At 47.1% G+C, this 26,764-nt stretch overlaps 2 protein-coding genes across 2 annotated transcripts in view; one reads left to right on the top strand and one right to left on the bottom strand.

Moving 5' to 3' along the window:
* The first annotated feature begins 9,115 nt into the window (after positions 1-9,115).
* On the top strand, positions 9,116-18,309 carry OAZ1 (ornithine decarboxylase antizyme 1). Its single transcript, XM_083484210.1, is given in 6 exon segments — positions 9,116-9,368; positions 16,190-16,247; positions 16,249-16,335; positions 16,522-16,694; positions 17,571-17,656; positions 17,789-18,309. Coding segments are annotated over 6 exon segments (660 nt in total). The 5' UTR covers positions 9,116-9,243; the 3' UTR covers positions 17,920-18,309.
* Positions 18,310-22,036: 3,727 nt separating this feature from the next.
* Positions 22,037-26,764, bottom strand: part of MYO1F (myosin IF) — a 56,921-nt gene continuing 52,193 nt past the window's right edge. The window contains exons 26-28 of the mRNA XM_083483664.1: positions 26,044-26,257; positions 24,052-24,221; positions 22,037-22,569 (exon numbers count right to left, since the gene is read on the bottom strand). Of these exons, the coding sequence (XP_083339790.1) occupies positions 22,493-22,569; positions 24,052-24,221; positions 26,044-26,257 (461 nt within the window). The 3' untranslated portion in view covers positions 22,037-22,492. The remainder of the gene's footprint in view (positions 22,570-24,051; positions 24,222-26,043; positions 26,258-26,764) is intronic.

The raw sequence follows: 26,764 nt of genomic DNA on the forward strand, positions 1-26,764 counted from the left end.
CTGATTCCCAGACCACCCGCAGGCGGGATTTAAAAGGTGATTGGGCCGAATCCGGCCCCCGGGCCTTAGTTTGCCTACCCCTGCCCTTGATCATCTAGGTCTCCCTCCTCCACACACCTTCCAGCTTGTCAACATCCTTCTGGTGCCCAGAACTGGACATCGTGTTCCAGGTGTGGTCTGATCAAGGTAGGACAAAGTTGGACTACGACTTCCCTTGATGTGGACATGAGACTTCTGTTGATGTTGCAATGGTGCAAAGGCACTTTCTCTCCCTGTCGGGGCGTAGCTAGCTGCTCTGGCACCCGGAGCGGTGGGAGTGGGGCAATCCACCCAGGGGGGCGCCGTGGCGAGGTGCCCACGGAGTCCCCCTGGCAGATTCAAGCCCCACGCTGCCATTTCAGGCAGCGTGGGGCCCCGAGCAACCGCGTCATTCCCAGGAGAGACGTGTGGCTCGGGTGTGCTGCAGGCCAGCTCCTGTTGTAAGTGCCACCCCCGGCAGTGTGCCATCTTGGCACCCCATCAGGCATGCCACCCGGGGTGGACTGCACCCCCTTGCACCCCCCTTCCTACGCCCCTGCTCCATGTGGGTTCTTGGCTCTCCTCAGCTCTAACCACCCCCGTCAGAACGTACTCTCCTGACAGAATCCAACTCCCAGACCCCATTAATCTCTCCCCCCCACTTCAACTTACCTCCATTCAAACTGTCTCTCCCTCCACTCCAACTGCCGCCCTTGGAACTGTGGCCAATCAGGAGCTGTTGGTAGTTAACTGTTTGCTGTAGTACGACTCGTGCAACACGTTGGCGACTAATATACACACAACAATTACCAAAACAATTATGCATTCTTTATCAATCTCCCGAGAAAAATACAAAACCTTATGCAAAGCCACAGAGACTTGCAAACTACCCAACCTAAGATGAACTTATTATGTCTGATTTCAATGTATTTTCCAAGTGCTTAACTCAGTCTCTTAAACTTAAGCCAAGAAATAGTATTCTCTATGAAATTGAATATCAATATACGTAGCAAGGCTTTGAGATCAGACAACTGAAATATCCCAGAAAACTGCCTTGGGAGTGTGGTACCTGCAAGCCCTAGTAAAAGGGCCCCATCGGGGGGCAAACAGCGGCCTATTGATTAATTTAATAATAATAATAATAATAATAATAATAAATTTTATTTATATCCCGCCCTCCCCAGCTGAAGATGGGCTCAGAGCGGCTAACAACAGTAAAATAATACAGCATTCTACATGTCAGGGAAGAATTAGAGGTTTTCAGTTTATCAGAGGGAGAAAGCATTCCCCAAGGGGGGGAGGAGAGCAGTGAATCTAATAGAAGGGAGCAAGAGGAACAACAGGGAGGGACCGGCTGTTCCCAGGAAAGGCAAGGGTTCAGTTCTAGCTCAGATTCGGAGGAGGGGAGATACAGGCCAGCTCTAGCCAGGAGGTTAGAGAAAAGAGCGGGAAAGCGAAGGGAAAGGCGCCTTCGCCATTTTGAGAGTGGCTGGTCATGGAGAAGCAGAGCTCAGAAGGTATCTGAAAGAAGTGACTCTGAGGAATAATAGTTAGGAACTGTTTATAACAGTGTTTCCCAACCTTTTTTGGGCAAAGGCACACTTGTTTCATGAAAAAAATCTCGAGGCACACCACCATGCCAGATGGGGAAAGGTCACTTTTTACTTATGTAAAAATAAAAATAAAAAAATAGTAACAGCATAGAAGGTAATGGTTATCTCTTTGATGTCTGATGGGAGGGCATTCCACAGGGCGGGCGCCACTACCGAGAAGGCCCTCTGCCTGGTTCCCTGTAACCTCACTTTTCACAGTGAGGGAATTGCCAGAAGGCCCTTGGCACTGGATCTCAGTGTCTGGGCTGAACGATGGTGGCGGAGACGCTACTTCAGGTATACTGGACCGAAACCGCTTAGGGCTTTAAAGGTCAGCACCAACACTTTGAATTGTGCTCAGAAAGGTACTGGGAGCCAATGTAGGTCTTTCAAGACTGTCGTTACATGGTCTCGGCGGCAGGTAGCAGCGCTCACAGCTTACGGACTGCACCGTGTAACAGGTGTCTGGCCCAGCAGCCTAAGGCGGACAAGCCACTGAAACAGGCATTCAGAATCCATTCATTTCATAAAACCTGCAGGGCTCAATCTCTGTGTTTGTGTATGTGTGTGTTTCTGTTTTGCCCAAGGGTCTGGGGGTGGGAGAGAGCTCTTTAGCATGATGCTTTTAAAACAATTAAATTATCAACAAACAAACCTGATGATACGAATAGCAACGTCAGGTGCTACCGGGGGGGGGGGGAGAAGGGGGCCTACTCGGAAGTAAATACTGCGTCCAGGCGCAATTAGCGCTGATTTAAGGTGCACCAAGACTGCCTAAAAACCTCACCAAAGATATGCAACAAAGCGCTTCATTGCAGAGGGGAGAGTTTGTGCACCGTGGAGGCTGGAGGGCTTCTATTCTACATGCGGGGGTTGGGGGGGGGCGAGGAAAATGTGCTCCATGGGGGGGCGGGGAAGGCAAGAAAAGGAGCTGAGCTCTAACTATAGGCTCCCACGCTTGAGCAGGCCCGACTCGGTGGGGCGGACCACCCTCTCTCCTGGAGGAGGAGGAGGAAGAGGAGGAGGAGATTCCCATCCACGGCGTGGCCTCCCGCGCTCCTGAATGGGAAATCTCTGCAGCCCAAGACTCTCCGCGAGGCAGTTCCTCCCTTCCTGCCTTGAGCCGCTGCCAGCCACGTCCCCCTCCCCAGTTATCTGCTGCCTGCCAAGCCCCGCCCCTCTTCATTGTCCTCCCCTTCTGTTTATTCCCCTTCCTCCATCCCTCGCTTTTTTCCCTCTCTTTCCTTTTTTAAAAAAAATATTTTCTCTTTCCCTTCTTTTTTTCCACCCTTTCTTTTTTCTCTTTCTCCCCCCCCCCCCGCCCTCCTGGGTTAAAGGATTTGAGCAATGGGTCTGGAGGTGGAGCTCGTCGGAGGATTAGCCCGACTCGCCCGCCTCCCTCCCACGGCACACTAGGCAACGTCCGGCGGCACACTAGTGTGCCGCGGAACACCGGTTGGGAAACACTGGTTTATAAGAATGTTTTGTTAATACGCAATAAAAAGTTTTATAAAAGAACAAGAAGCGTTTGTGTGGTGATCTGAAGAGGACAACGACCAGTCCTGACACTACAGCATTCTAAAATCAATTCATTATAAAATCAGATCAAATCAAATTAATGGCAACCATTGGACTGCCAGGGCGCAACAGGTGCAAAACGCTGGCACCCTGTCTTCAACTTCATTAGCATCCATCTACAACTTCACTAGCATCTCTCGGTATTGTGAACAACATCGAACTTACCTTTTGTTGGTATCTTCATGAACTTACCTAAAAAGATAAAGAAAACAAAAGACTGAGCCAAGCACTTGAAAAATCCATTGAAATCAGGCATTATAAGTTCATCTTAGGTTGGGTAGTTTGGAAGTCTCTGGCTTTGCATAAGTTTTTGTATTTTTCTCAGAAGATTGATAAAGAATGCATAATCATTTTGGTAATTATTGTGAGTTAACTGTTTACTGGCAAGGAAAAAACCACACACACTCAGTGTCTCAACCTGCTCAGTAAACAAACTTTTCCGTCACAAGTCCCACCCCTGAAAATCATTGTGTGGGCGAGGCTGCATATACCAGCCTCGATGCAGCAATGGGCAGCAATGGTAAACAAGTATTTTGGGGTTCCTGTTTCAATATGCAAATATACATGCATTATGCACACGATAACTTATATATTGTATTTTTCTGTCTATAAGTCACCCCAATGTATAAGACGCCCCCTATTTTTGTGGCAACAACCAATCGCCAGTCCACCCTTGGCACTATCCGTGTATAAGACGCCCCCTAATTTTTGACATTATTTTTTAGGAAAAAACCTAGTCTTATACACGGAAAAATACGGTACTTTATAATACTATTAAGCTATAAACATTATAAAGTTCCAAATGTAACTATATAGCATAACACTTAACTCTATATTCTTTTACATCTATAGATAAGCATTGTACTCTAAAAATACAGGATCCAAATACATTTTAACCACTTCTAAATTTGCATTTTAACTAATTGCATTTCAGCTCATGGGCTTCCCATTGGGGGCATCTGGTTGGAACCAAGGTTGCAGGTTTGATTCCCATATGGGACAACTTGCAGGGGGTTGGAATAGATGACCCTCAGAGTCCCTTCCAACACTAAAATTCTGTTTCTTGATGGGCTGTTGGCTGGATCCAGCGGACTGTGTTTATGCTGCACAATGAGCCCACCCACAGAAAAGCCACACCAGCCTGGAGCGAGATTTCTCCCCACCCTTTGCAAAGATGCATAGCTTTCCCCTGTGTATATAGATTGAGCCTGACCGTGCCGGCAGCACCAGATGGGAGTTGGAGCCCAAACATCTGGATGGCACCAGGTTGACAAAGGATGGTCCGCACCCAAACCTGTAGATTTTGGACTACAAATCCCATCCCTAGGTAGCATGCCCAGTGGTCAGGGATGATGGGAATTGTAGTCCCCCAAAAAAGTCCTCTCCTCCCTGAATTCATCCAAATCTCCTTTAAAGTCATCAAAGTTGGTGGCAGCCACTGCCTCCTGGAGGAGGGAGTTCCAGAGTTTAGCTATGCACTGTGCGCCTTTTGATGCTAACTTCCTTACCGGTCACGATCATTCATAACATCTCAACATCCGCTCGTTTTGCATCACAGGGATTAGCTGTACTCAGGCCGGCAGAATGGTGCTTCCGTGTTTCGAGGGCAGATCTCTCCCTTGCCCTGTTCTCTTTTCTTCTTCCAGGAAGGGACGCCCTGTAGAGTTAGCTGATCCCACCTAATCTCTCTGTTATAGTGGAGCTGATCCACATTATGAAGGACTGAGTGCGCCACACTGTCCTGTTATTGCAACCCACAGTGTCTCCGGGAAATGCGTTGTCCAAGCAAGCAGATGCCTGCGTTGTATGCGCTTTGTCAGGAATGCATCGGGGCTCGCATTCCGCATGCCTAAACACTTCTCTTCCAAATGCGCACATTAGGCAGTTCATGTACGGAAAGCACTGATGCTGGTTTTTAATTATTCCATTTCTCCATCAAGTAGCTGTGCAATAGGCTGGTTCGTTGTACGATTATTTAATATATATTTTATTTTAAATTTTTCAAACCCTTAGTACATATTTGATACCATTCTTTCTAATACATATGAACTTACCCTCCATCCCATGGTTTCCTTATTTCTCCTTACAGTCATACCTTGGGTTAAATGTGCTTCAGGTTGAGGATTTTCAGGTTATGCTCTGCGGCGACCCGGAAGTAACAGAGAGCGTTACTTCCGGGTTTCGCTGCTCGCGCATGCGCAGATGCTCAAAATGACGCCACGTGCATGTGCGGAAGCGGCGAATTGCGACCCGCGCAGACACGGGTTCCGTTCGCTTCAGGATGCGAATGGGGCTCCAGAACGGATCTCATTCGCATCCAGAGGTACCACTGTATCTTGCTGCATATCATACTTAACAGCCCTCTTCAACTTAGCATAATATCTAATTTGTTTTTCACTGCTGTTCACAGTTTGAATCCTACTTGCAAATTTATCTATTATATTTCTGCAAATATTCTATGAAAGGCTTCCCCTCCTCCCTTAACACTGATTCCTCCTGGTCTCTAATTTTTGTTGCCAGACTTGCCAACTCCACATATAACTCAGCCATAGAGCATCTCTTTTGTAGGCATGGAATCCTGAGTTCAATCCCTTGAGCTCCCTTGCGAAGAGGAGCTGCTGCCAGCCAGTGTAGGAAATACTGAATGAGATGCACCAATAATCTGACTCAGCATTAAGCAGCTGAATAAACTGGCCAAGATGTACAAGACTGTATCAAGTAAATTTTGGAAACGCTGAAGGGTCATTTTTTCATATGCGGCAGACTTGTAAAAAAGTGGCAGGCTTTTGGGAGATGATAAACAATGAATTAAAGAACATGTTTGAAATAGTCACCCCCCCCCCAAAAAAGCCTGAAGCAATTCTTTTTGGGAATAATAGGGGAAGAGGTCCAAAAATTTGGTTAAATTGTTTATGTTTCCACTGCAGCCAGAAATGGAAAGAAGTAGTAGTTCCGACAAAAGAGGAGTGGACATTAAAACGATTGTACTGTATGGAGATGGTGAAATTGATGGCAAAAATAAGAGACTTAAAAGACAAAATGTTTGTGGAAGAGTGGAGATCCTTTTTGGACTATCTGAGAAAATATTATACTCAAATGAAATCGCAGGCATGGCTGGAAATATGAGAAAAAGGAATGAGAATGATAAAGGAATATAATGTACGATATGAGCTGCATCAATGATCTGACCCAACATTAAGTAGTTAAATTGTGTTTAAGAGTTCCTTATTCCCCTCGGTGAGCTATAGTTCCCAGAGTTTTCCTAAGAAGAGGGATTGATAGTTAAATCTTCTGGGAACTGTAGCTCTGTGCAAATAGAGAGTCGCCTGGCAACTCTCAGCAATCCTTGTTGTTGTTTAGTTGTTGAGTCGTGTCCGACTCTGGACCAGAGCAGGCCAGGCACTCCTGTCTTCCACTGCCTCCCGCAGTTTGGTCAAACTCATGCTGGTAGCTTCAAGAACACTATCCCACCATCTCATCCTCCGTCGTCCCCTTCTCCTTGTGCCCTCCATCTTTCCCAACATCAGGGTCTTTTCCAGGGAGTCTTTTCTTCTCATGAGGTGGCCAAAGTCTTGGAGCCTCAGCTTCAGGATCTGCCCTTCCAGTGAGCACTCAGGGCTGATTTCCTTCAGAATGGAGAGGTTTGATCTTCTTGCAGTTCATGGGACTCTCAAGAGTCTCCTTCAGCACCATAATTCAAAAGCATCAATTCTTCGGCGATCAGCCTTCTTGATGGTCCAGCTCTCACTTCCATACATCACTACTGGGAAATCCAAAGCTTTAACTATACGGACCTTTGTCGGCAAGGTGATGTCTCTGCTTTTTAAGATGCTGCCTAGGTTTGTCATCACTTTTCTCCCAAGAAGCAGGCGTCTTTTAATTTTGTGGCTGCTGTCACCATCTGCAGTGATCATGGAGCCCAAGAAAGTAAAATCTCTCACTGCCTCCATTTCTTCCCCTTCTATTTGCCAGGAGGTGATGGGACCAGTGGCCAGGATCTTTGGTTTTTTGATGTTGAGCAATCCTTAGCAAACTACAGTTCCCAGGATCCTTTGCCGGAGGGAGGAGGCCATGACTGTTTAAAGTGGTATGATAATGCTTTTAAATATGCAGTGCAGACGGGGCCAAAGATTAAAATATGTTGACGTCTGGATGGCCTTGCCTAACCAAAAGTGATTCAAGCAGGCGCCAGAAAAAGCTCACCCATGGTATCAAGAGGCAGGGAGTTCCAAAGCCTAGGTGCCTCCAGACTGAAATATTTATTTCCTATGACTGATGTGCACAAGGATGGCAGAATACAGCCACAAAGAAAAAAACAACCCCATACCAGTATGGAGGCACCCTTTATTTAATTCAGTGTTGGCCGTTCTTTTTTTCCCTTCCCTTTTTTTGTATGTTATGATTTTGCAATGTTTAAATGTCTTCATCGTACACCAACCTGCGTGTTTCCTGCCCCCGCAATATTTAGTTTGATGGTTGATAAATATATTTTTTTAGAACTAAATAAATGTACAGTTAAGGGTCAAGGGATTTTTAAGTCTGAAAAAGGTTTGGGGGTGTTGTGTGTGTTCTATATGGGTTTCTCAATGTAACCACAGGGAATTGAATAATAATAATAATAATAATAATAATAATAATAATAATAATAAAATAATTCTATACATGGTTGAGGTAACTGGGGCTGCATCCAGTGAAGTCTTCCAAAGAGGAAACCCATTGAAATGAATGGAGCTTACTTCTGACTAAACATGTTTAGGATTTTGCTGTTATGTTGTATACAACCATCATCATCATCATCATCATCATCATCATCATCATTAACCGGCCTTCATCAAGAGATCCCCAGGGCAGTTCACATAATAAAATACAAGTTAAAACACAAGTGAATAATTAAACCAAAGCAATGAAACAATAACTCCCCCCTTCCCATTTAAAAGGCTGTAGGATATTAATCAGCAAATATAACATAATCTGTTACAGAAAATGTGATAAAAGGGGGATAGAACGAAGGATTTTCTGTTCGTGCCTTGAGGAGCTATTCTATGAGGTAAAGAGAAAAGAGTGGGGGAAATCCACATTTTAAGAAATTATCTGTGGAAAATTATTCTCCATGAGAAATATTTGTTTTATGGAAATCCTGTGGATTGAATGGGTCTCTCAGCGTTCATGCGTGATTATTTCAAAAGTATGCATTTTATGTATTTCAGCTGAGGCAATTTATGAGCGTCTGAGGAGAATGTTTTCTAGGAAGGAGTTTATGGATATTTAATATTTATTTATATTTGTTTTACCTAATAAATAAAACTTATATATCAATAACGAGGCAATTATTTATGAGGGAATAGTAATAAAATACCCCCTCGCGCTTCCACACCTGCGCATGCGCACCTTACCTCAACCCACTGAGGCGCTGCCCCCTCCATATCTCTCTCTCATTTTCAACTAACTTCAAGAATGCCACCTTCTCAGCCAATCGAATCGCCAAGATCATCTCCCTCGGCCAATTAGAGAAGTCCGCTTCAGCATGGCTCCGCCTTCCCTCTTTTATGCGCGTTTGTGTGAAAGTATTCTGCGAGCTGCCAATCATCTTAACCCGCCTCCTTCCTTTTCTGCGCCGCGGCCCCTCAGCCAATCAGGAAAGCCCTTCACGGTGAGTGGGGGAGGGGAAAGAAAATATTGTTTACCTCAGAGAGGAAAAACGGTAAAGATGAAAAAAGAGGTGGAACAGGGAGGGGGAGGAGAAGTGGGCGTGGCCTTGCCCTTATTTGCGGAGGAGTGGGCGGGGCAACCCGCCTTATGCTAGAAGGTAGACGCGGCCTTTGCTCCCATAGGCGTAAAACGCGCGAGGTGGGCGTGGCCACAAGGCCCCCGGGCTCCGCCCACCAGTACATAAAGGCGGCTGTCGGAACGTTCCGCTCCGCCATTTTGTGCAGCCGAAGGGAGAAGGAGGAAGGGGAGCAGCTGCCGCGAGGGGGAGCCGAGAAGGAGGAGGAGGAGGAGGAGGCGGCGGGGGGAAAGACCCGACCGGGGGTTCGGCGACCAGGGGGCGGCCCGGATGGTGAAATCCTCCCTGCAGCGGATCCTCAACAGTCACTGCTTCGCCCGCGAGAAGGAAGGAAATAAAAAGACCCACGTCCCCGCCGACATGCCCGCCCTGCCCGCCAGCGCCGCTTTGAGGAGGTGAGGAGGAAAAGAGAAAGGAACGAGCAACCCCAACCCCCCCCCCAAGCAGGCGCCTCGCTTCGCCTGACGGGCCGCGGCCTTGTCGCGCAGGCCACGCCCTATAGGCCACGCCCCTCGCCCGAAGGGCCCGAGAAGGGCGGGGCTTGCTTTGGCCACGCCCCTCCCCTTCTCTCCATGTCCCTCTTTTCCCCCACTAGCACCTCATACATATAAAGAAATACCTGTGTGTATGTATACGTGTGTGCGTATAGGGAGAGGATAGTGATAAAGTAGGACATGTAGGGGGGCTAGAGATGAAACTATACTTTGAGAAAGGGAGGGAGCTCTAGAGCTTTTTTTTTTAAGAAAGGGGGAAGATATTCAAGTATTTTTGAAAAAGGAAGGGGCTGTAAATGTAAAAGTACTTCAAAAAGGAAGGAAAACCCGCGATTTCCCCTCCCCCTTTTTTCTCCGCCGCCCCCCCAGCACCCCATTTTAAAATATTTTGGGGGGGGGGCTTTATCAGGCATAGGGATGGTGGGGGACCGCAGAGAAAAATATGTTTAATGGGGGGGATGATACTAGAGGTTTAAAACTCAGAGAGGGGTAGAGATTTTTTTTAATGGGAGGGGAATTAGAGATGACCAAACTATTTTGAATAGAGAATAAGAGATGTTTTAAAAGCGATGGGATTTAGTAAGGGAGGAACAGTTTTAAAAGCTAGGAGCTAGCTAAAGATATATAAAATGCCCTGAACATAATTTAGCTATAAGGCACCATTTGTGTTTGTTTAGGGACATGTTTAGGTTTCAGCTTCTGCCTGGTTAGGTTCTGTGGGTGATCTTTTACCTAACACCTCCCAAAGTTCTCTATTCAGTAGGGCCTTGCGGTTTGCCTAGGTGCCTCATAGCTAAATTATGTTCAGAGTTAGGGTGGAGGGGAAAAAGTGCTAGGTTTAAGTCAGGGATTCTTTTTACAAAATAATTGTGCATGGTGGTGAAGTGTCTCTTCGGTGCCTTACACTGCCAACTATACCTCATTGACAACCACTACTCATATACTGAGTGTGGGGAGAGGGGAGAGTGAGTGTCACCTTTGTTCATTACAGAACTCAAAATTCTGTATCCATAGGGAGGAAGGGCAGAGTGAGACCCACTTCTGTTAATTAAGAAACGAAACAAATTGTTTGTTGCTCTTTCACAGAAAACCCAACACACTTATAGCACCAACGTTTAGGAAGAAAGGGGCCAATTTTAAAGGTGGAAGGGGAAGAATGTGAGCCTCATCCTTGTTCTTTTGGGAAGTTCAAGTTTGTCCTTCCACTTTCTGCTGCCCGTACACCTACTTGGCAGCCAACACTTAGAGGAAAGTTCCTACCAGTATCTGTTTGCAGGGAATGAGACTTTATTTGATCACACGGGACAAAATAGAATTTTATCAAACACGTGCCTTTGTGTAAAATGACAATTGGCCAACAGGCACTGAACACTCCACAAAGGAGGGGGTACTATTTTAAATATGTATGTATGTATATGCTAGGATGAGGGAAAGTAAGGTGCACTTTTATATTCTATAGTGAGAAATACTTGCCTCTCGTCCTTCATTTGGTACTCACCCCCCAGAGAAGTCTCTGTCTAAATAGTATGAAGGGACAGATGAAGCAAAACCCATATCTGATCATTGCGGGGAAGGATGTGGGGTCTTCCCTCTCCACTGCCTGCCCCAGAGTGAGGCAGAAGCATCTGCTCCCTAGGAAAGAATGAGCTTCTGCTCTCATTTGTTGCAGACGAGGTCATTGGTTACATGAGAGACCTTCCCCTGATCCAGACAAAATACAAATCCTCTTTTTATCATTAGGGGAAAGGCTTCATCCCTCCCTTGAGACGCAAGACATTTTTAGACACCTTACTCAGTATAAGTTTCAGGGAAATGAGTGACATCATAAAGGGAAAATGGGCACCAACTTCCACTCTTTCCTATCAAAACCTTGGGAGCCTTTTGTGAAAAACAGTTCCTGTACAGGGATACATAAAAGTGGAGCACCTGCCTAATTCCTTGTGGAGAGATATTTACAACCCCTTTGTCAATCACGGGGAAGGCAGTGGTTCTACCTTTATTTAGGGAGATCTACATTAATGAATGAAGGGGACGCGGGTGGTGCTGTGGGTTAAGCCACAGAGCCTAGGACTTGCCAATCAGAAGGTCGGCGGTTCGAATCCCCACGATGGGGTGAGCTCCCGTTGCTTGATCCCTGCTCCTGCCAACCTAGCAGTTTGAAAACACATCAAGTGCAAGTAGATAAATAGGTACCGCTTTGGCGGGAAGGTAAACGGCATTTCCATGTGCTGCTCTGGTTTGTCAGAAGCAGCTTAGTCATGCTGGCCACATGACCCGGAAGCTGTACGCTGGCTCCCTCGGCCAATAAAGCGAGATGAGCGTCGCAACCCCAGAGTTGGCCACGACTGGACCTAATGGTCAGAGTTCCTTTACCTTTACATTAATGAAACACACAGGAATTGTAGAGTTGGAAGGGACCACTAGAGTCATCCAGTCCAACCCCCTGCAATGCAGGAATCTTCTGCCTAATGGGGCTCAAACCCACTACCCTGAGATTAAAGAATCTTGTGCTGTAGCAACTTGAGCTTTCACACATATACCCATCTGACTTTTTTTTTTTTTGCAGAATATCCTATGTATTCATACAGCAAAGGCAAATCTTCAGCAGTGCAAATATTCTCACTGATGTGCATTGTTAAAATAACCACATTTAAACAATTCTTCCAAGTGGATATGTGTAACACTAGGGTCCCAAGTAGAGGGAAGCCCCATTCGATACATAGAGAGTGTGTGTAAAAAGAAAACAGTGTCTTTACTACATAATCCAAATCAGATTTCACCAACCTAGTACCCTCCAAATCTTTTGGGCTGCAATGACCAGTGGCAGTCCTGGCTGGCGCTTATGGGAGATGGAATTTCAAAACCTGTGGAGGGCACCAGGTTTAGTAAAAACCTCCTCTAGATTTCCCATGTCATTGAATTCAGAAATGGGACCGCCTTTTAGAAAAGGGGTGGGGGCTTTAAACAATATTTGAGGTGGGGACAAATTCACAAGGCAAGCACTTAATTCACTCTTGCCAGCAGTAGGGCTTAATAATGTCTCCCTCCACTTTTGATCATGTTAGAAGAAGCACCTCAAACTGAGCATTATTGAGATGTAACTGCCTCTGGGAGAGTGGGGAGTTTCCTAGCTGTTGTTCTCTGGGTGTGGCTTGCCCTGAACTTCCTTTCTTAGTGCCATTAGAGATGACATGGGGCCTTGGCCAACTGCACCTTCCCAGAACTGGCGGAAGACCCACTTCCCCTTCCCCCAAACCTGTCGCCTCGTCTGTCTGCTAAGATCTGCAGGTGCACACTTTATTGGCACTACCTAGGAAGGGATGTTCCTTCGAGAATGAGAAATGGGGGTGGAAGTGAATGCTGGAGACATCTTGGGTGGCACTTGCATCTATTTTGCCCTCTAATAGCCCTTCCTCACTTGCCTTGCCGTTCTTCATGAGCTCAGAAGAGATGGTTGTAGCCCCTGCCAGAAGCATTGCAAAGAAGCTTCTCTGTAGTAGCTCATGCCTCAGCTCCCTTTTCTCAAATCTCAGTGCAAAAGTAGCAGCTGATCCAAGAATGGTGTGTGTTTTTTTTTAAAGAAAAGAAATCTGTTTCTCTGAGAAAGACATCTTGTTTTGACCAAGCCAGGGGTGGGAAATTGGATCTCTGACCCGCTTTAAGCAAGGTCCGGGCTTTTTTTTTTTACATGTAATACTTTACACTGTGGCCTGTTCCCTACATAATTAAGAGGTACAGGCCATATTCCTTTCCTGCTCTGGGATTTGGATCTCTGAAGCATAGTGTACAAGGCATATACAGTGGTACCTCTACTTACGCACACCTCTGGTTACGTATCCTTCAGGATACGCATGCGGCAAACCCGGAAGTATTTTTCCGGGTTTCGTCGCATGCACAGAACAGGCACCTCTGGTTGCAAAAAACTCTGGATCCGACCGGAGCTCCGGAATGGATCCCACCCGCAACCGGAGGTACCACTGTAACTGAATGCTGTGGCAATGGTTGCCTTCATGTTCTTCCTGGCACCACTTGCCTAAAATCCTGTTGCAGAGAGCCCTGTTTAGACTAACCTGCCCCCAACATGGTGTCTTCCTTGTCCCTAATCATTGGCCAGGCTGGGTTTAAGTATGCAGTAGCACTTGGTAGTGTAAACTTGAGTCATCCCCTTCTTGGGATGTTGGTGGGGTGAGCAGCTTGGGCAGCTCTTCTCCCAGAGATTGAGTTTGTCCCTTGATGTGCTCTAGGTGTTGATCAGCTAGGTTTGGATAGAGCAGGGTCCTCATAGAAGGGACCCCTTGGGTCATTTAGTCCACCCCACTGCAGTGCAGGAATGAATGCCCTCCTCCTGTCAACTAACCTTAGGGGGTGGGGCTTGAAGCAGACCACTATTTCTCAGAGCAGCCCTGGCAGCGCTGTTGAAATGACCTCAGAACACAATGCAGGGGGGGTTGAGTTAAAGGCAAATGCTTTTTCAGGGAGCTGAGGCTGGAACTGGGTTGAATCCAGTCTGGAATAGTCTCCCTTCTTGCTTTGAATCCTCTCGGTTCAACAGTGGCTGTTGAATTTACAAAGCCAGAGTGCATAATTTGGATCCGCAGACTGGTGAGGCACAGCCAGCCTATGTTTCAAGTGATTCTCCTACTCAGGAGCACCCGAGACATCCATGCTTGCTCAGATCCAGGCTCGCAGGGGCCTGCCTTAGTTAGGTGATCGATGGGGAACTGGCGATTGGTCCCCCACCTGTGGATTGCAGTCTTCGTTACACTGAATAGAAACAGTTGTCTTTAGATAAGCAGCTTGGGCTTCCTGCGTAACAGGGCCAATTCCTTGGCGGACTGCAAGGATAGAGGGGTGTTGAACCCTGGGCGTAATGGCTACTTAAGGAGAGAGCTGAGTTCATGATGGAAAACACTAAGGGTGGTAGATCTTGAACACTAGAATGGACCTTTTTCTGTGGTGGCTCCCCGTTTCTGGAATGCTCTGGCGCAATCCTTTATCGTTAGGCACCAGGTAAAAACTGTCCTCTGTAACCAGGCCTTTAACTATCTGTGGCTTTCTAGAAGTGGGTGGGGTGTCTTTAATGTATTGCGGAGTTGGGAGGGATCCCCAAGGGTCATCTAGCCCAACCCCCTGCAATGCAGGAATCTCAGCTAAAGCACTCATGACAGATGGGCATCTAACCTCTCCTTAAAAACCTCCAAGGAAGGAGATTTGATTTTAATGTACTGATGTGGTGTTTATTATTTGTCCGTTTGGTTGTATGCCATTTTGAATTGCCCTGAGCAAAGATAAAGCAACTGCCAAATTTAATTAAAAAAAAAAAAAAAACATTCCCTGTGGTTTCCTGCCTGGAACCATTCTCCCACTTATCCAAACTGAAACAGCACAGAGCATTGTAAGACGATGGAGTTAGTAACTGGATGTTGGGCCTGTGGCAATTACAATAGCAAATGTACATGGAAAAGGCGCCCTTAATGAGTAGATACTGCCTGTCCGAAGTCCTTAAAATAAGTCACAAACCATTGTAACCCGGAGCAGCATTTTTCTGCGCCTCAGATGACTCAGTCATTTCCCCCCCCCCCCCACATTGAGCAACCTTGAGCCCAGCTTGTGTGGCTGAAGGGGGAATAAAATAAATCGGATTGTTGTGCAATCCTTTGAGCAAAGCACTGCATATCGCGTTAAGGGATTAGTGGGGCGGTTGTTTCTTTTTTGGCTGTTCAAAATGGTGGATGACAGGGCTTCCTCCCCACCCCTTGTTTATACTGTTTTGCAAATGGCTGCTGGCAGGGTGGTTGTGAGAATTTCCCCCAGGGGAACCTTGATCTGCTTCATCTGCTGAGGTGACGCATCCAGTGAGAGCCTGCAGGGTGAAGGATGGTGCAGAGGGAGGGGCTAAGTGGGACAGCGATTATCATCACCCGCTGTTGATGTTAAAAAGGAGACGGAGCCCGTTCAATTCAGCTGGCTTGCTGTTGACATAGCACTGTACGTGAATGCTGCACGGCTAGCTTGCTTCAGCTGTGCGGGACATTTAAATGGCAGCTTAGAAATTCAGAAATAGGGGTTGGTATTTTGCAGCTGCATGTTCCATTCTTAACGTGTGGATACATGCACTTTTTTGTTTCTGTTTTTAAATGGCAGTTCTCCAATTTAGCTTGCAGGCTTGCTGCTCCCAGTATCAAATTCCCATTAAATTCCCAGTAGAAAGAAGCAAAACATATTATGGATTAATGAATTTTTCTGTATTTTATTGCAACCAGTAAAGGGGAAAGGAAAGGGCTTCCAGTTCTATAGAATGTGAGTGCGGCAAGAGTCTAATAGGGAATGAACATGTTTGTGGGCTGATGGGGCAATAGAGTGCTAGTTAAACAACTAGAATGGGAGCCTTTTAGTCCTCTCCCCGGCCCCTGCCTGCTTCATGGGTTGGAGCTCCCGTTAACTCTGAAAACTTAAGCAACTCCCCAGAGAATAGCAGATAGCAAAACAGCAGGCTTGAATATCAGTGGAGTGCATCCAGATTGTTTTGTGTGTTAGCTTTCAACAGACACAAGTGTGACATTTGCATGATTCTTGGAGTTTGACGCAATTTGTGTGGGGGGGGGGTGTTAGTTTTTGGTAGGCTTATTCAAACTTGGAGCTCATGGTACTAGTCCATAAGAAATTCTGATGTCCTCCCTAGGTGTGCAACCCTGACCGCTTTCCCCCTCTCTTTTTCTCAGTTCCAGAGTGTCCTTCAGTTGCTGTAGTAACCTGGGTCCGGGGCCTCGGTGGTGCTCCTGATGCCCCTCACCCACCCCTGAAGATCCCAGGTGGGCGAGGGAATTGTCAGAGGGATCACAATCTTTCAGCTAACTTATTTTATTCCGTAAGTATGCTTGTGCTCTGCACGTGGGGTTAATCCCTGCATATTTTAAGGGTTTTAGAGATTAGGCTGAGATGTGCCCTTTAACTTCAGTGGGTCTACTCTGAACGGGACTCACAGTAGATTCAGCCTAACGTTTTCCCCACAGCCATAAGCAGATTAAAAAAAACACCTTTCTGTTTCCTTTAGGATAATCGGCTGAATGTAACAGAAGAGATAACATCTAATAACAGGACGAGAATCCTGAATGTCCAGTCCAGGCTTACGGATGCCAAACACATCAGCTGGAAAGCTGTGTTGAACAATAACAACTTGTACATCGAAATTCCCAATGGCGCTCTGCCTGAAGGGAGCAAGGACAGGTAAAGGGCGGAAGGAGTTCAGGTGTGCCTCGGTTGTTGTCATGGTCGGAGTGGGGTGAGGGAGGCCGCCAGCAAATTGATAGCTATGGTCATGTCTCGTTCTTGAATCTGTGGCTTTTACAGAACTGCCCTCAGGGTCTATCCTTGATACACTTCTTGGTGTGTTGTGTTGTGTTGTGTTGTGTTGTGTTGTGTTGTGCGGTGTGCTTTACACACTGATTAGGCAGGTTCACAGCGGATGAGTAGTCTTAATTGGCTGCTATGGCTAAGTGGACCCTCTGTGTTTGCAGACAGTGTGCTGCGGGGGGGGGGGGGGTTGATGTCTTTCAGACTGTGCTGCTGGGCTTCCCAGAGGCCTCTAATTGGCCACTGGGGATCAGGTGGTGCTGGTGGTGCAACAGGGATTGGCTGATGCTCTTCAAATACTAGGTGCCCCCCCTTCCCTTTACAGGAGAATGGAGGAATTTCTCGTTAAATTGGTCCTGGGGAACCTGTGCTATTCTACTTTTGTACCTATTAAGTACATACACGTTTCCTGCTTTTCCACAGAGGTGGTGTGGGGGCTTCAAAAAAGAGAGGCCTGTGTTTAACAGGAAAGGAATGCAGTCCAGGTTCTTCTAAGTTCCCACATGTGCCTCTTAATTCCTAAAACCAGTTCTTGACAGTAGCATTGCGGGGCAGAGGCCATCCTGGGTAATTTCTGTAGTCCGTTCAGCCCCAGGAGATTATTAAGCTATAAATGGCAGCTGCTGGCTCCTTAAGGAGCTTCTGCTGCTTTTCCTCTGCCCAAATCAAAACCACAGTTGCATAAAATACTTATTGAGCAGGGAACAAGAGTTTTCACTTGCTTCCTGTTCTCCCCCCCCCCACCTCCAGTTTTGCAGTTCTTCTTGAGTTTGCTGAAGAACAACTTCAAGTGGACCATGTCTTCATTTGCTTCCACAAGAATAGAGACGACAGAGGTAAGAGAGGCTGGGTGTGCGTGCAAGGAACCCGTGTCACCTCCCCGGTGGCATGAGTGGGAGATGGGGGGCAAACGGGGTGTTTAATTTCGTCTGAGGAACTCACCCTACATCTCTTCTCCTCCCTGGCAGCCTCGCTGCTCCGTACTTTCAGCTTCTTGGGCTTTGAGATTGTGAGACCCGGGCATGCCCTTGTCCCCAAGAGACCCGATGCTTGCTTCATGGCGTACACCTTCGAACGAGACTCTTCCGAAGAAGACTAGATTGCAGTGTTTGCCTTGTTAGAGCTTTTCTCTCTCTTGTTTTCTCTTTGTCAAAGATGAATCTGTAGAAATTTTGTCAACATCTTTAAATGACGCGTAGCGCACAAGCGCCGGAAAAAAAAGAAAGAAAGATGACTTGTTCCTTTGTACGAATTATTTGTGACAGGCTGCTGTGGTGGTGTGGGGGGAAAGATGTTGAAAATTTCCACCTGTTTGTCATCTTGTTTTTTTTCTCTCTCCTGGATTTGTCCGCATGTTGTGATTGTGCAAAGAAAAAAAATAAATGCTCACTCCAAATTAGCAGTATATTTCTTGGAAGTTTAATATTGTGTGTTTGTGATACTGAAGTATTTGCTTTTAATTCTAAATAAAAGTTTATATTTTACTTTATTGCTAGTTTTAATGTTTAATAACAGTTGGTATGTTCGGCTAGGAAGGGGTTTTTTAGCCTGGACTTGGAGAGCAGTAGTGAGGCATGTTGGGTTCTCGGCTCCTCTCATTCACAGCTTGTGTGGTGGAGGCAGATGGCAAGATAGATGGGATTCTAGGGTGCTGAGTGGGCCTCTTAAGATTACTTTCCTGTGTCCTGCAAGCAGGGACTTGGCTGTTTCCTAGGTGCCTAGTAGGGCTGGGCGATAGCTGGTGTTCAACATCACAATATATCACCAGCTAAACATCGCGATAATGTATCACACTGATTGAGAAGGATGGAGCTATGTAGAGTCATTGGCCGGCTTCGTGGTTTTTCCCACATTCTGATTTTTGCATGGCACACACAGACACCATGATTTGCAGTATATTGCCAGGTCAAAAATTATGAAACCGATAGCGTGATACGAACTTATATCATCCAAAGCAGGTTTTATCAAGATATCGCCCAGCCCTAGTGCCTGGTAATCTTAAATTGGGACTGGTGTTTGAGTTGTTGCAGCAGTCCAGACAAGCAGCTGTAGGAAATGTGCACGTCTCTGCATTCTTACTTCTCTACCATGTCCCCTCGCCTCAGTTGAGCTTGTTGCTATGAGAAGTCCCAACCCGTGGCTTCTCAACTCCGTTCCTTTAATCCCAGGTGGCGGCTGGTTTTATACTCTGTAATCCAGCCTCTTGCCAGTGTCTTTGTTAAAAAACCCCCCATCCTGTGTTGCCATCTTGAGACAGTCTACTTTTGCCAGTTACACTGCAGCAAACCATGGGTCCACCTAGCTGAGCATTGTCTACACAGACAAATCGGACGCCAAGGCAAAATGCTTGCTGTTGTGATCTTTACCCGAGGGTCACGTACGTACACTGCTCACAAGATAGGTATTGAAGCGACTTTGTAGCATAAGTAAGTACCGTATTTTTCGTCCTATAGGACGCACTTTTCCCCCTCCAAAAATGAAGGGGAAATCTGGGTGCGTCCTAGGGGGTGAATGCAGGCTTTTGCTGAAGCTTGGAGAGCGAGAGGGATCGGTGCGCACCGACCCCTCTCGCTCTCCAGGCTTCAGGAAGACACCCACAGCCTAGGCAGCCCTACGGGAGTTCCCGCAGGGCTACCTACGCTGCGGATAGCAGCCTGCTGCCCCACAGGGAGGGGGTGCCCTGATGCAGAGCGCCCCTCGCGCGGGGCAGACATCAGCCAGCCCCACAAGCTCGGGGGACAGCAGGGAGGCGCAGCACTGCCATCCCGCTGTTCCCCGACCTGGTTCTTTCCTGGTTTTTTCCTTTATTTCCCCCCCAAGAAACTAGGTGCGTCCTATGGGACGAAAAATACAGTAAACAGAATTGTAGCGTTGGGACACTGCAGTTGTCCCATAAGATGATCAAACCTGCAACCTTGGCATTGTCGGCACCACAACTAAACTTGGGATAGGTCCCGTCCCCCGACCTGCTGGAAACCTTAAGGCAGGTGCAGAAAAATAACAGGTGGAGAAACTTTTTCAACCTTAGAGCTACCTTTTAGGGAATTGCTGACAGTGGTGGGTGGGGCCAAAAATTAAAAAGTTATCTGACCAGCAGGATAACTCTATTCTATACCGCAGGGGTCAGCAACCTTTTTCAGCAGGGGGCTGGTCCACTGTCCCTCAGGCCTTGTAGGGGGGCCGGACTATATATTTTTTTTGGGGGGGATTAATTCCTATGCCCCACAAATAACCCAAGAGATGCATTTTAAATAAAAAGCACACGATCTACTCATATAAAAACACCAGGCAGGCCCCACAAATAACCCAGAGATGCATTTTGAATAAAAGAGCACATTCATGTAAAAAAACATTGATTCCTGGACCGTTTGAAGGCGATTGGGCCGGATCCGGCCCCCGAGCCTTAGTTTGCCTACCCATGCTAGTCTACTGAGTCTACCCAGACCAGCAAGAGGTGTTGCCGCAGTTCATTGGCACATTCTGTCAAAGCTAAAAGCGCTCAAGGAAAGTGAGACAGGGCAGGGCTGGGGAGAGTGTCCAGGGCCAGAGAGGAAGGTCTGCAGGACCTCAGTTGTCCCCAACGCCTGAGGTGCCCCATCTCAGCCAGAAGGGGGAAGAGGGAAATGTTTTGGACACATCTTGCCTAAGCCGAAAATTAAAGGGATGTACCGTATTTTGCGCCCCATAGGACGCTCCGGCCCATAGGACGCACCTAGTTTTTTTGGGGGGGAAATAAAAAAAAATTCCCCCCAGGTGCGGGTCTGGAAGAACCAGGTCGGGGAACAGTGGGAGGGCACGCTCTGCCTCCCCGCTGTCCCCCGAGCTTGTGGGGCTGGCGATGGGGAGAAGTGCGCTGATCCCGGGACTGCAGGCAGCTCTGCGCAGCCATCCGGAGTGGGGCGGGACTTAGCGCCCTGCTCCCGATGGCCGCGCAGAGCTGTGCTGAGCCGGGGACTGCAGGCAGCTCTGCGCAACCCTCGGAGCCGGTCTCCCGAGGGTTGCGCAGAGCTTCCTGAAGCCTGGAGAGCAAGAGGGGTCAGTGCGCACCGACCCCTCTCGCTCTCCAGGCTTCAGCGAAAGCCTGCATTCGCCCCATAGGACGCATAGATTTCCCCTTCATTTTTGGCGAAATTATAGGGCGAAAAATACGGTAGATGTTTTTAAGCAGAGGTTGGACGGCCATCTGCCATGGATGCTTGAGTTGAGATTCCTGCATTGCAGGGGGTTGGGCTAGATGACCCTTGGTGGTCCTTTCCAGCTCTACGATTCTATGCTAAAGCTCTCAGTCTGATGCGAGCAAGATGCTGGCTCCAACCCCAATGAATCATAATCATAAAAATAAAGGCCAATGCAAACCTGAACCTCTAGGTTAGAATGACACTGGTCGAAAGATTCCACGATTCTAAGTCCCATTTGTTGAATTAATTCAACTAAATAGTTCCAATTAGATTTTAAATAAATTGCGATGGATGTTTACTGTTTTGAATCTTGATTGCCTTGTGATCTTCCTGGGCGGGCTTTGCAAACCGCTATTCTGAACCAGGTTTTTTGTAGGGGGTGCTGGTCCCCAAAGGTTTGGCAACCGCTGTTGTGGATAAAACAGCCTGGTGGCCTGGCTAAAAAAAAGGATCTTCCTATTTCCCTACGTGTTCTCCCCCACCTTGGAACGATCCGTGGTCATGAGCCCAATCCACTTTACACAACTGGGGAAGTTAAACTGCAAACAGGCACACCCTTGATTTTTAGCAAATCAAAATGGGCCAAGGCTTCCCCTCCCATGAGCATAGCCAGTTTTAGGTTAGGGGGCTGCAGGCCCCACACCTATCCCCATCCTCTGCCTGGCTCGCAGCAGTTCTCAACCTGTGGGTCCCCAGATGTTGTTGGACTACAACTCCCATCATCCCTGAGCTCTGGCCTTGCTCGCTAGGGGTGATGGGAGTTGTAGTTCAACAACATCTGGGGGCCCACATGTTGAGAAAGGCTGGTAGTAGGTTCAGAATGAAATGTCTCAACAACTGTTGTTCTAAATTACTTCCTTTTAAATTACTTGCTTTTGAACTCAGCGAGGATTTCAGTTCCCAATATTCTCATTATTTCTACTTTTAGATAAGTATTTTTATTTACTTGATGGGGGGCAGCTGCTCCCTTGGCTATGCCCATGTGTGCTTCAAATGAGTGTGCTTGCACCCTAAATTGACATTACGAAGAAGACAATGTGCATTTCGAAACGGTGTTTTTAATTCCTTTCTGGGCCTCCCTGCCTCTCCCACTCACCCCCCCCCCCGCCCAAAAAAGCATTGCAACATTGTGCAGAGAACACATCAAGGCGGTCGTTGTGCAATGCCTCCGCCAGCATGCCTCCATAACTCATATCCCTTTAAAAAATACCCTAGTTGCCGTACCCCTTTAGATAGCACCAGAACAGCAAAAAATATCAACACAATGAGGGCTGGGGTGCAAAGGTTGCCTTTGCTGAAAAAACCCCACATGCCAAAGCGTTTGCAGTTTTGGAAACAGTCAAGGAGGCAGCGTTCCTGACTCCCATATGCTTTGCAACGCATGTGGCAGGGGTTCCTTGCGCATGGCGCAAGCTCTCTTTCAAGAGCTGGTTTTGTATGATCTGGCCTGTTTACTGCCCTGCTTGGGCGCTAGGCCACAGGATGGAGCACTGCTCAGATCTTCTGAACATAATTCCCAGGGAAGAGGCCTTCTCTCCCATGAAGCCGTCCTTTCCACCATCCGGAGGGGTCTGCAAAAACAATATAATAATATATGACAAGGTGTTTGTGTTGCTTGTTAACCCCACGTGCCGCCCTCCATCCCTGCTTCGTTGAAACAGCTGCTGTTTACAACCATCTCTTGAAATCTAGCCTTTTTTTGCTCTCCTCCCCTGCCCTAGCTACGTGCATACGCTCCAACATTCTCTGGTGAAAACAGGATCATTCTACAGTCCCTCAAAGTGTCCCTACTTTCCAGGGAAAGTCCTGGACTTTCAGAGGCTGTCCTGGTTTCTGATTTGATCCCAGAATGTTCAGCTTTTCTTTAGAAAGGTACCCCTGCCTGTCAGGGCCAGTCGTGACCGACTCTAGGGTTGCGCGCTCATCTCGCTCAAGAGGCCGGGGGCCAGAGCTGTCCGGAGACACTGTCCGGGTCACGTGGCCAGCGTGACTAAGCTGCAACTGGCGAGCCAGCACCAGCGCCGCACACGGAAACGCCGTTTACCTTCCCACTATAAAGCGGTACCTATTTATCTACTTGCACTTAGGAGTGCTTTCGAACTGCTAGGTGGGCAGGAGCTGGGACCGAACGACAGGAGCTAACCTTGCTGCGGGGATTCGAACCGCCAACCTTGCGATCAGCAAGTTCTAGGCTCTGTGGTTTAACCCACAGCGCCACCCGTGTCCCCAGCTATTCCTTAGGTCGTCCCTATTTCCATCGGAGAAATATACAACCTTTAGAAGACAACTGAAGGCAGCCCTGGATACGGAAGTTTGTTAATGTTTAATGTTTTATTAAGGGTGGCGCTGTGGGTTAAACCACAGAGCCTAGGACTTGCCGATCAGAAGGTCGGCGGTTCGAATCCCCGTGATGGTGTGAGCTCCCGTTGCTCGGTCCCGGCTCCTGCCCACCTAGCAGTTCAAAAGCACGTCAAGTGCAAGTAGATAAATAGGTACCACTCTGGCGGGAAGGTAAACGGCGTTTCCGTGCGCTGCTCTGGTTTGCCAGAAGCGGCTCAGTTATGCTGGCCACATGACCTGGAAGCTGTACGCTGGCTCCCTCGGCCAATAAAGCGAGATGAGCACTGCAACCCTATAGTCGGCCGCGACTGGACCTAATGGTCAGGGGTCCCTTTACCTTTACCTTAATGTTTTATTATGTTTTTATATGTGCTGGAAGCTGCCCAGAGTGGCTGGGGCAACCCAGTAAGATGGACAGGGAATAATAATAATAATCATCATCATCTTGCAGGAATAGGATGTCCCTACTTTCATCAGAGAAACGTTGGAGGGTACGAAAGTGGCAGAGAGAGCGGAAAGGGTGTCTGGTGGGGAGACAGCTTCAGAAGAAGGGGGCAGCCCTGCACACTTTTGCCACTGCCCGCCTGCCCTATGTCTGACCTCAGACCCACCTGTACCTCCCCCCGCCCAGAGAAATGTGGATTTCTGCCTTGCAAAACCACAGCTTCCTCACCCCTTGCTTGCGTGAGTCACAGACCGCATTGCAGACCTACCTTCCATCAATATATCTATCACGTCGCCCGCGTTGAAGCTGATCTCATCCACATCCTGCCCGACGTACTGGTACAGAGCGCGGCATCGTGGCCCAGAAGCCTTGGGCTGCGGCTTGGGCCTTCCCACGGCCGGAGGAGGTTTCTGGCTGATGCTCCGCTTCCTCTGCGTCCTGTTAAAAAGAGGCAGAAGTGAGTCGGCAGCGGGTGCTTGCAGCTCTGGGTTCGAATTCTGCAGGGCACCAGAGATGTTTCCACCTGCAGGGCTCATCCCGTCAGCAGAATGACACAGGGGAACAGAATAAGGCATTGGGCACAGAATCCTGCTTTTCTGACGGGTGCCCAATTGAATAAAATATTGGGGGGCCCAGGTAAGCTCTGTCCTACAGCAGCACACTGCAAACAATTTGGATAGCAATGCCCATCAACATTTTTGGGACCCTCAAATATTTGGCAGGGCAGGAGCGGATACAAAAGGAGGAACAACAAGAAATTTAAAGAATATTTAGCTAAATATTGTAATATAAGATAAATAGAAAATCCTTGGAAGTAACAAATAGGCTTAGGGGTAGAATAAGGATACGGGGTAGTAAATATTAAGGATTAGAATATTAATAAAGGAGAAGAGGTTAGTAAATGAAAGGAGTTAATATTATTAGAAATATGAAGTTGGAGAACTGTTATAAAGGTGATATAATGAAATTCAGTTAGAGGGGAATCGAGGAAGTCAGATATCAATGCTAAGAGAATTAGGTATTTGAAGGAATAATTTTCCTCTGTGTTTAATTTTATTGTATTGTGTTTTTTGTTGTTGTGTGTTTTGTTATGTCCTTTTGTGATCAATGTGGAAAATCAATAAAAAAAATTGGGGGAAAAAATAAAAGGACGAACAATAGACGAAAAGACAGACCCAGATAATCACACAAGCAAGATGAAAAGAAAAACATAATATAGAAATAATAATAATAATTTTATTGTTTATACCCCGCCCATCTGGGTATATACAAGTAATGATTTAAGGTGGAGAGGCAAGCAGCAGAGTAACCTCGTTTGTTTTCTTTCTGTTTTTCTTTTTAAGGAAATAAGTAATTATACAAGCAGGGATTGATAAATAGATGGCTGAGGGGGAAAGGAAAGGGAGGGGGAAATAAATTTTAAAATCTGGAATTAAAGATTAAATATAAGGAACGGAATGTGAATTGGAAATCAATGGCTGATATAAAGCAGTAATTAGAGGAAAGATGAAACACATAGACAATGAAGAGTGGAAAAACTGCGTTAAATTTGATGTAATTGGGTATTGATTTGTTAAAACTAATAAAAAGTATTTGGCAAAATAATAATATGGAGGGGCCAAGGGACCTCAGACCCTAGGAGTTGATTCCCATGGTTCCCAATAAGTTCAGTTTAATTTTCAAACCGACCCCATGATTCTAGTCTTTATGGTTTTGTTATCAAAATCTACCTTTTACTTCTTGGTCGTAAGTAAAACCTCCAAGCGGTTTGCAAATAATAATAATAATAATAATAATAATAATAATAATAATAGGTACGCAGGTGGCGCTGTGGGTTAAACCACAGAGCCTAGGACTTGCCGATCAGAAGGTCGGCGGTTCGAATCCCCGCAATGACGGGGTGAGCTCCCGTTGCTCGGTCCCTGCTCCTGCCAACCTAGCAGTTCAAAAGCATGTCAAAGTGCAAGTAGATAAAAAGGTACTGCTCCGGCGGGAAGGTAAATGGCGTTTCCGTGCGCTCCTCTGGTTCGCCAGAAGCGGCTTAGTCCTGCTAGTCACATGACCCGGAAGCTGTACGCCGGCTCCCTAAGCCAATAAAGCGAGATGAGCACCGCAACCCCAGAGTTGTCCGTGACTGGACCTAATGGTCAGGGGTCCCTTTACCTTTTAATAATAATATTGCCAGCAAAGGGGGAGGGAAACAGCTTTCCTCGCATAGGGCACCCTGGGGCAGGTGATAGGTTTCAAAATCAACACATACCCTGCCATTCCCTGGTCTGGAACGTTGAGGAACTCCATGTTGTGGTCCGAGGGCGTCCTCGCCTTTGCCCGCCGCGTCATGCCCTGTCTGGGGAGAGCGCTGGCCGGGGGCACTTGTCCAGGCCTCTTGGGGGCGCTGTAGGTCTGTTCCTGGGACCTGGTGCTGCGTGCAAATTGTGGTGCTCCGTTCCTGCATGTACCTTGAGGGGGCGCCCCTAAACCGGAGGCGTTACAGAAGCCTTAGCAAATAAACTCTGCAGAGATTCGTGCTGGTTTTGCTCAGCTGCGTACAACCTGAGCCATTCGTTGCCTAGTCGCCTGGAGCAAACTGTCAGCTCACCACAGGTGAGTTAGACTGTGATTAATGCCCCAATTATTAGTAATAATATTGTTGTTATTAAAATTTGTGTACCACCTATACCTGCAGGTCTCAGGGCAGTTACAACATAAAATCACAATATAAAAGTACAAATTACATAATAAAAAGCAACCCATTTTTTTTTACCCACCCTTCACTAACAGGCCCCAGGGTGCATCACAGCGATTTAAACTTCAGTATTAAAAACAGCTTAGAGAAAACAAGATGATCGAATCTGAGTTTTCATCCAGGCCAATAAAAATTAGAGGGCAGGTTTCTAGACCTCATGGAGGAAGAATGCAGGTTGAAATTCCCAGCTAGTCTATGTGAGACAAGGTAACCCCGCAAAATGGGTTAGCAAAAT

Source organism: Podarcis liolepis (genome assembly GCF_965112155.1).
Source record: "Podarcis liolepis genome assembly, chromosome: 18".
Lineage (NCBI taxonomy): Eukaryota > Metazoa > Chordata > Lepidosauria > Squamata > Lacertidae > Podarcis > Podarcis liolepis.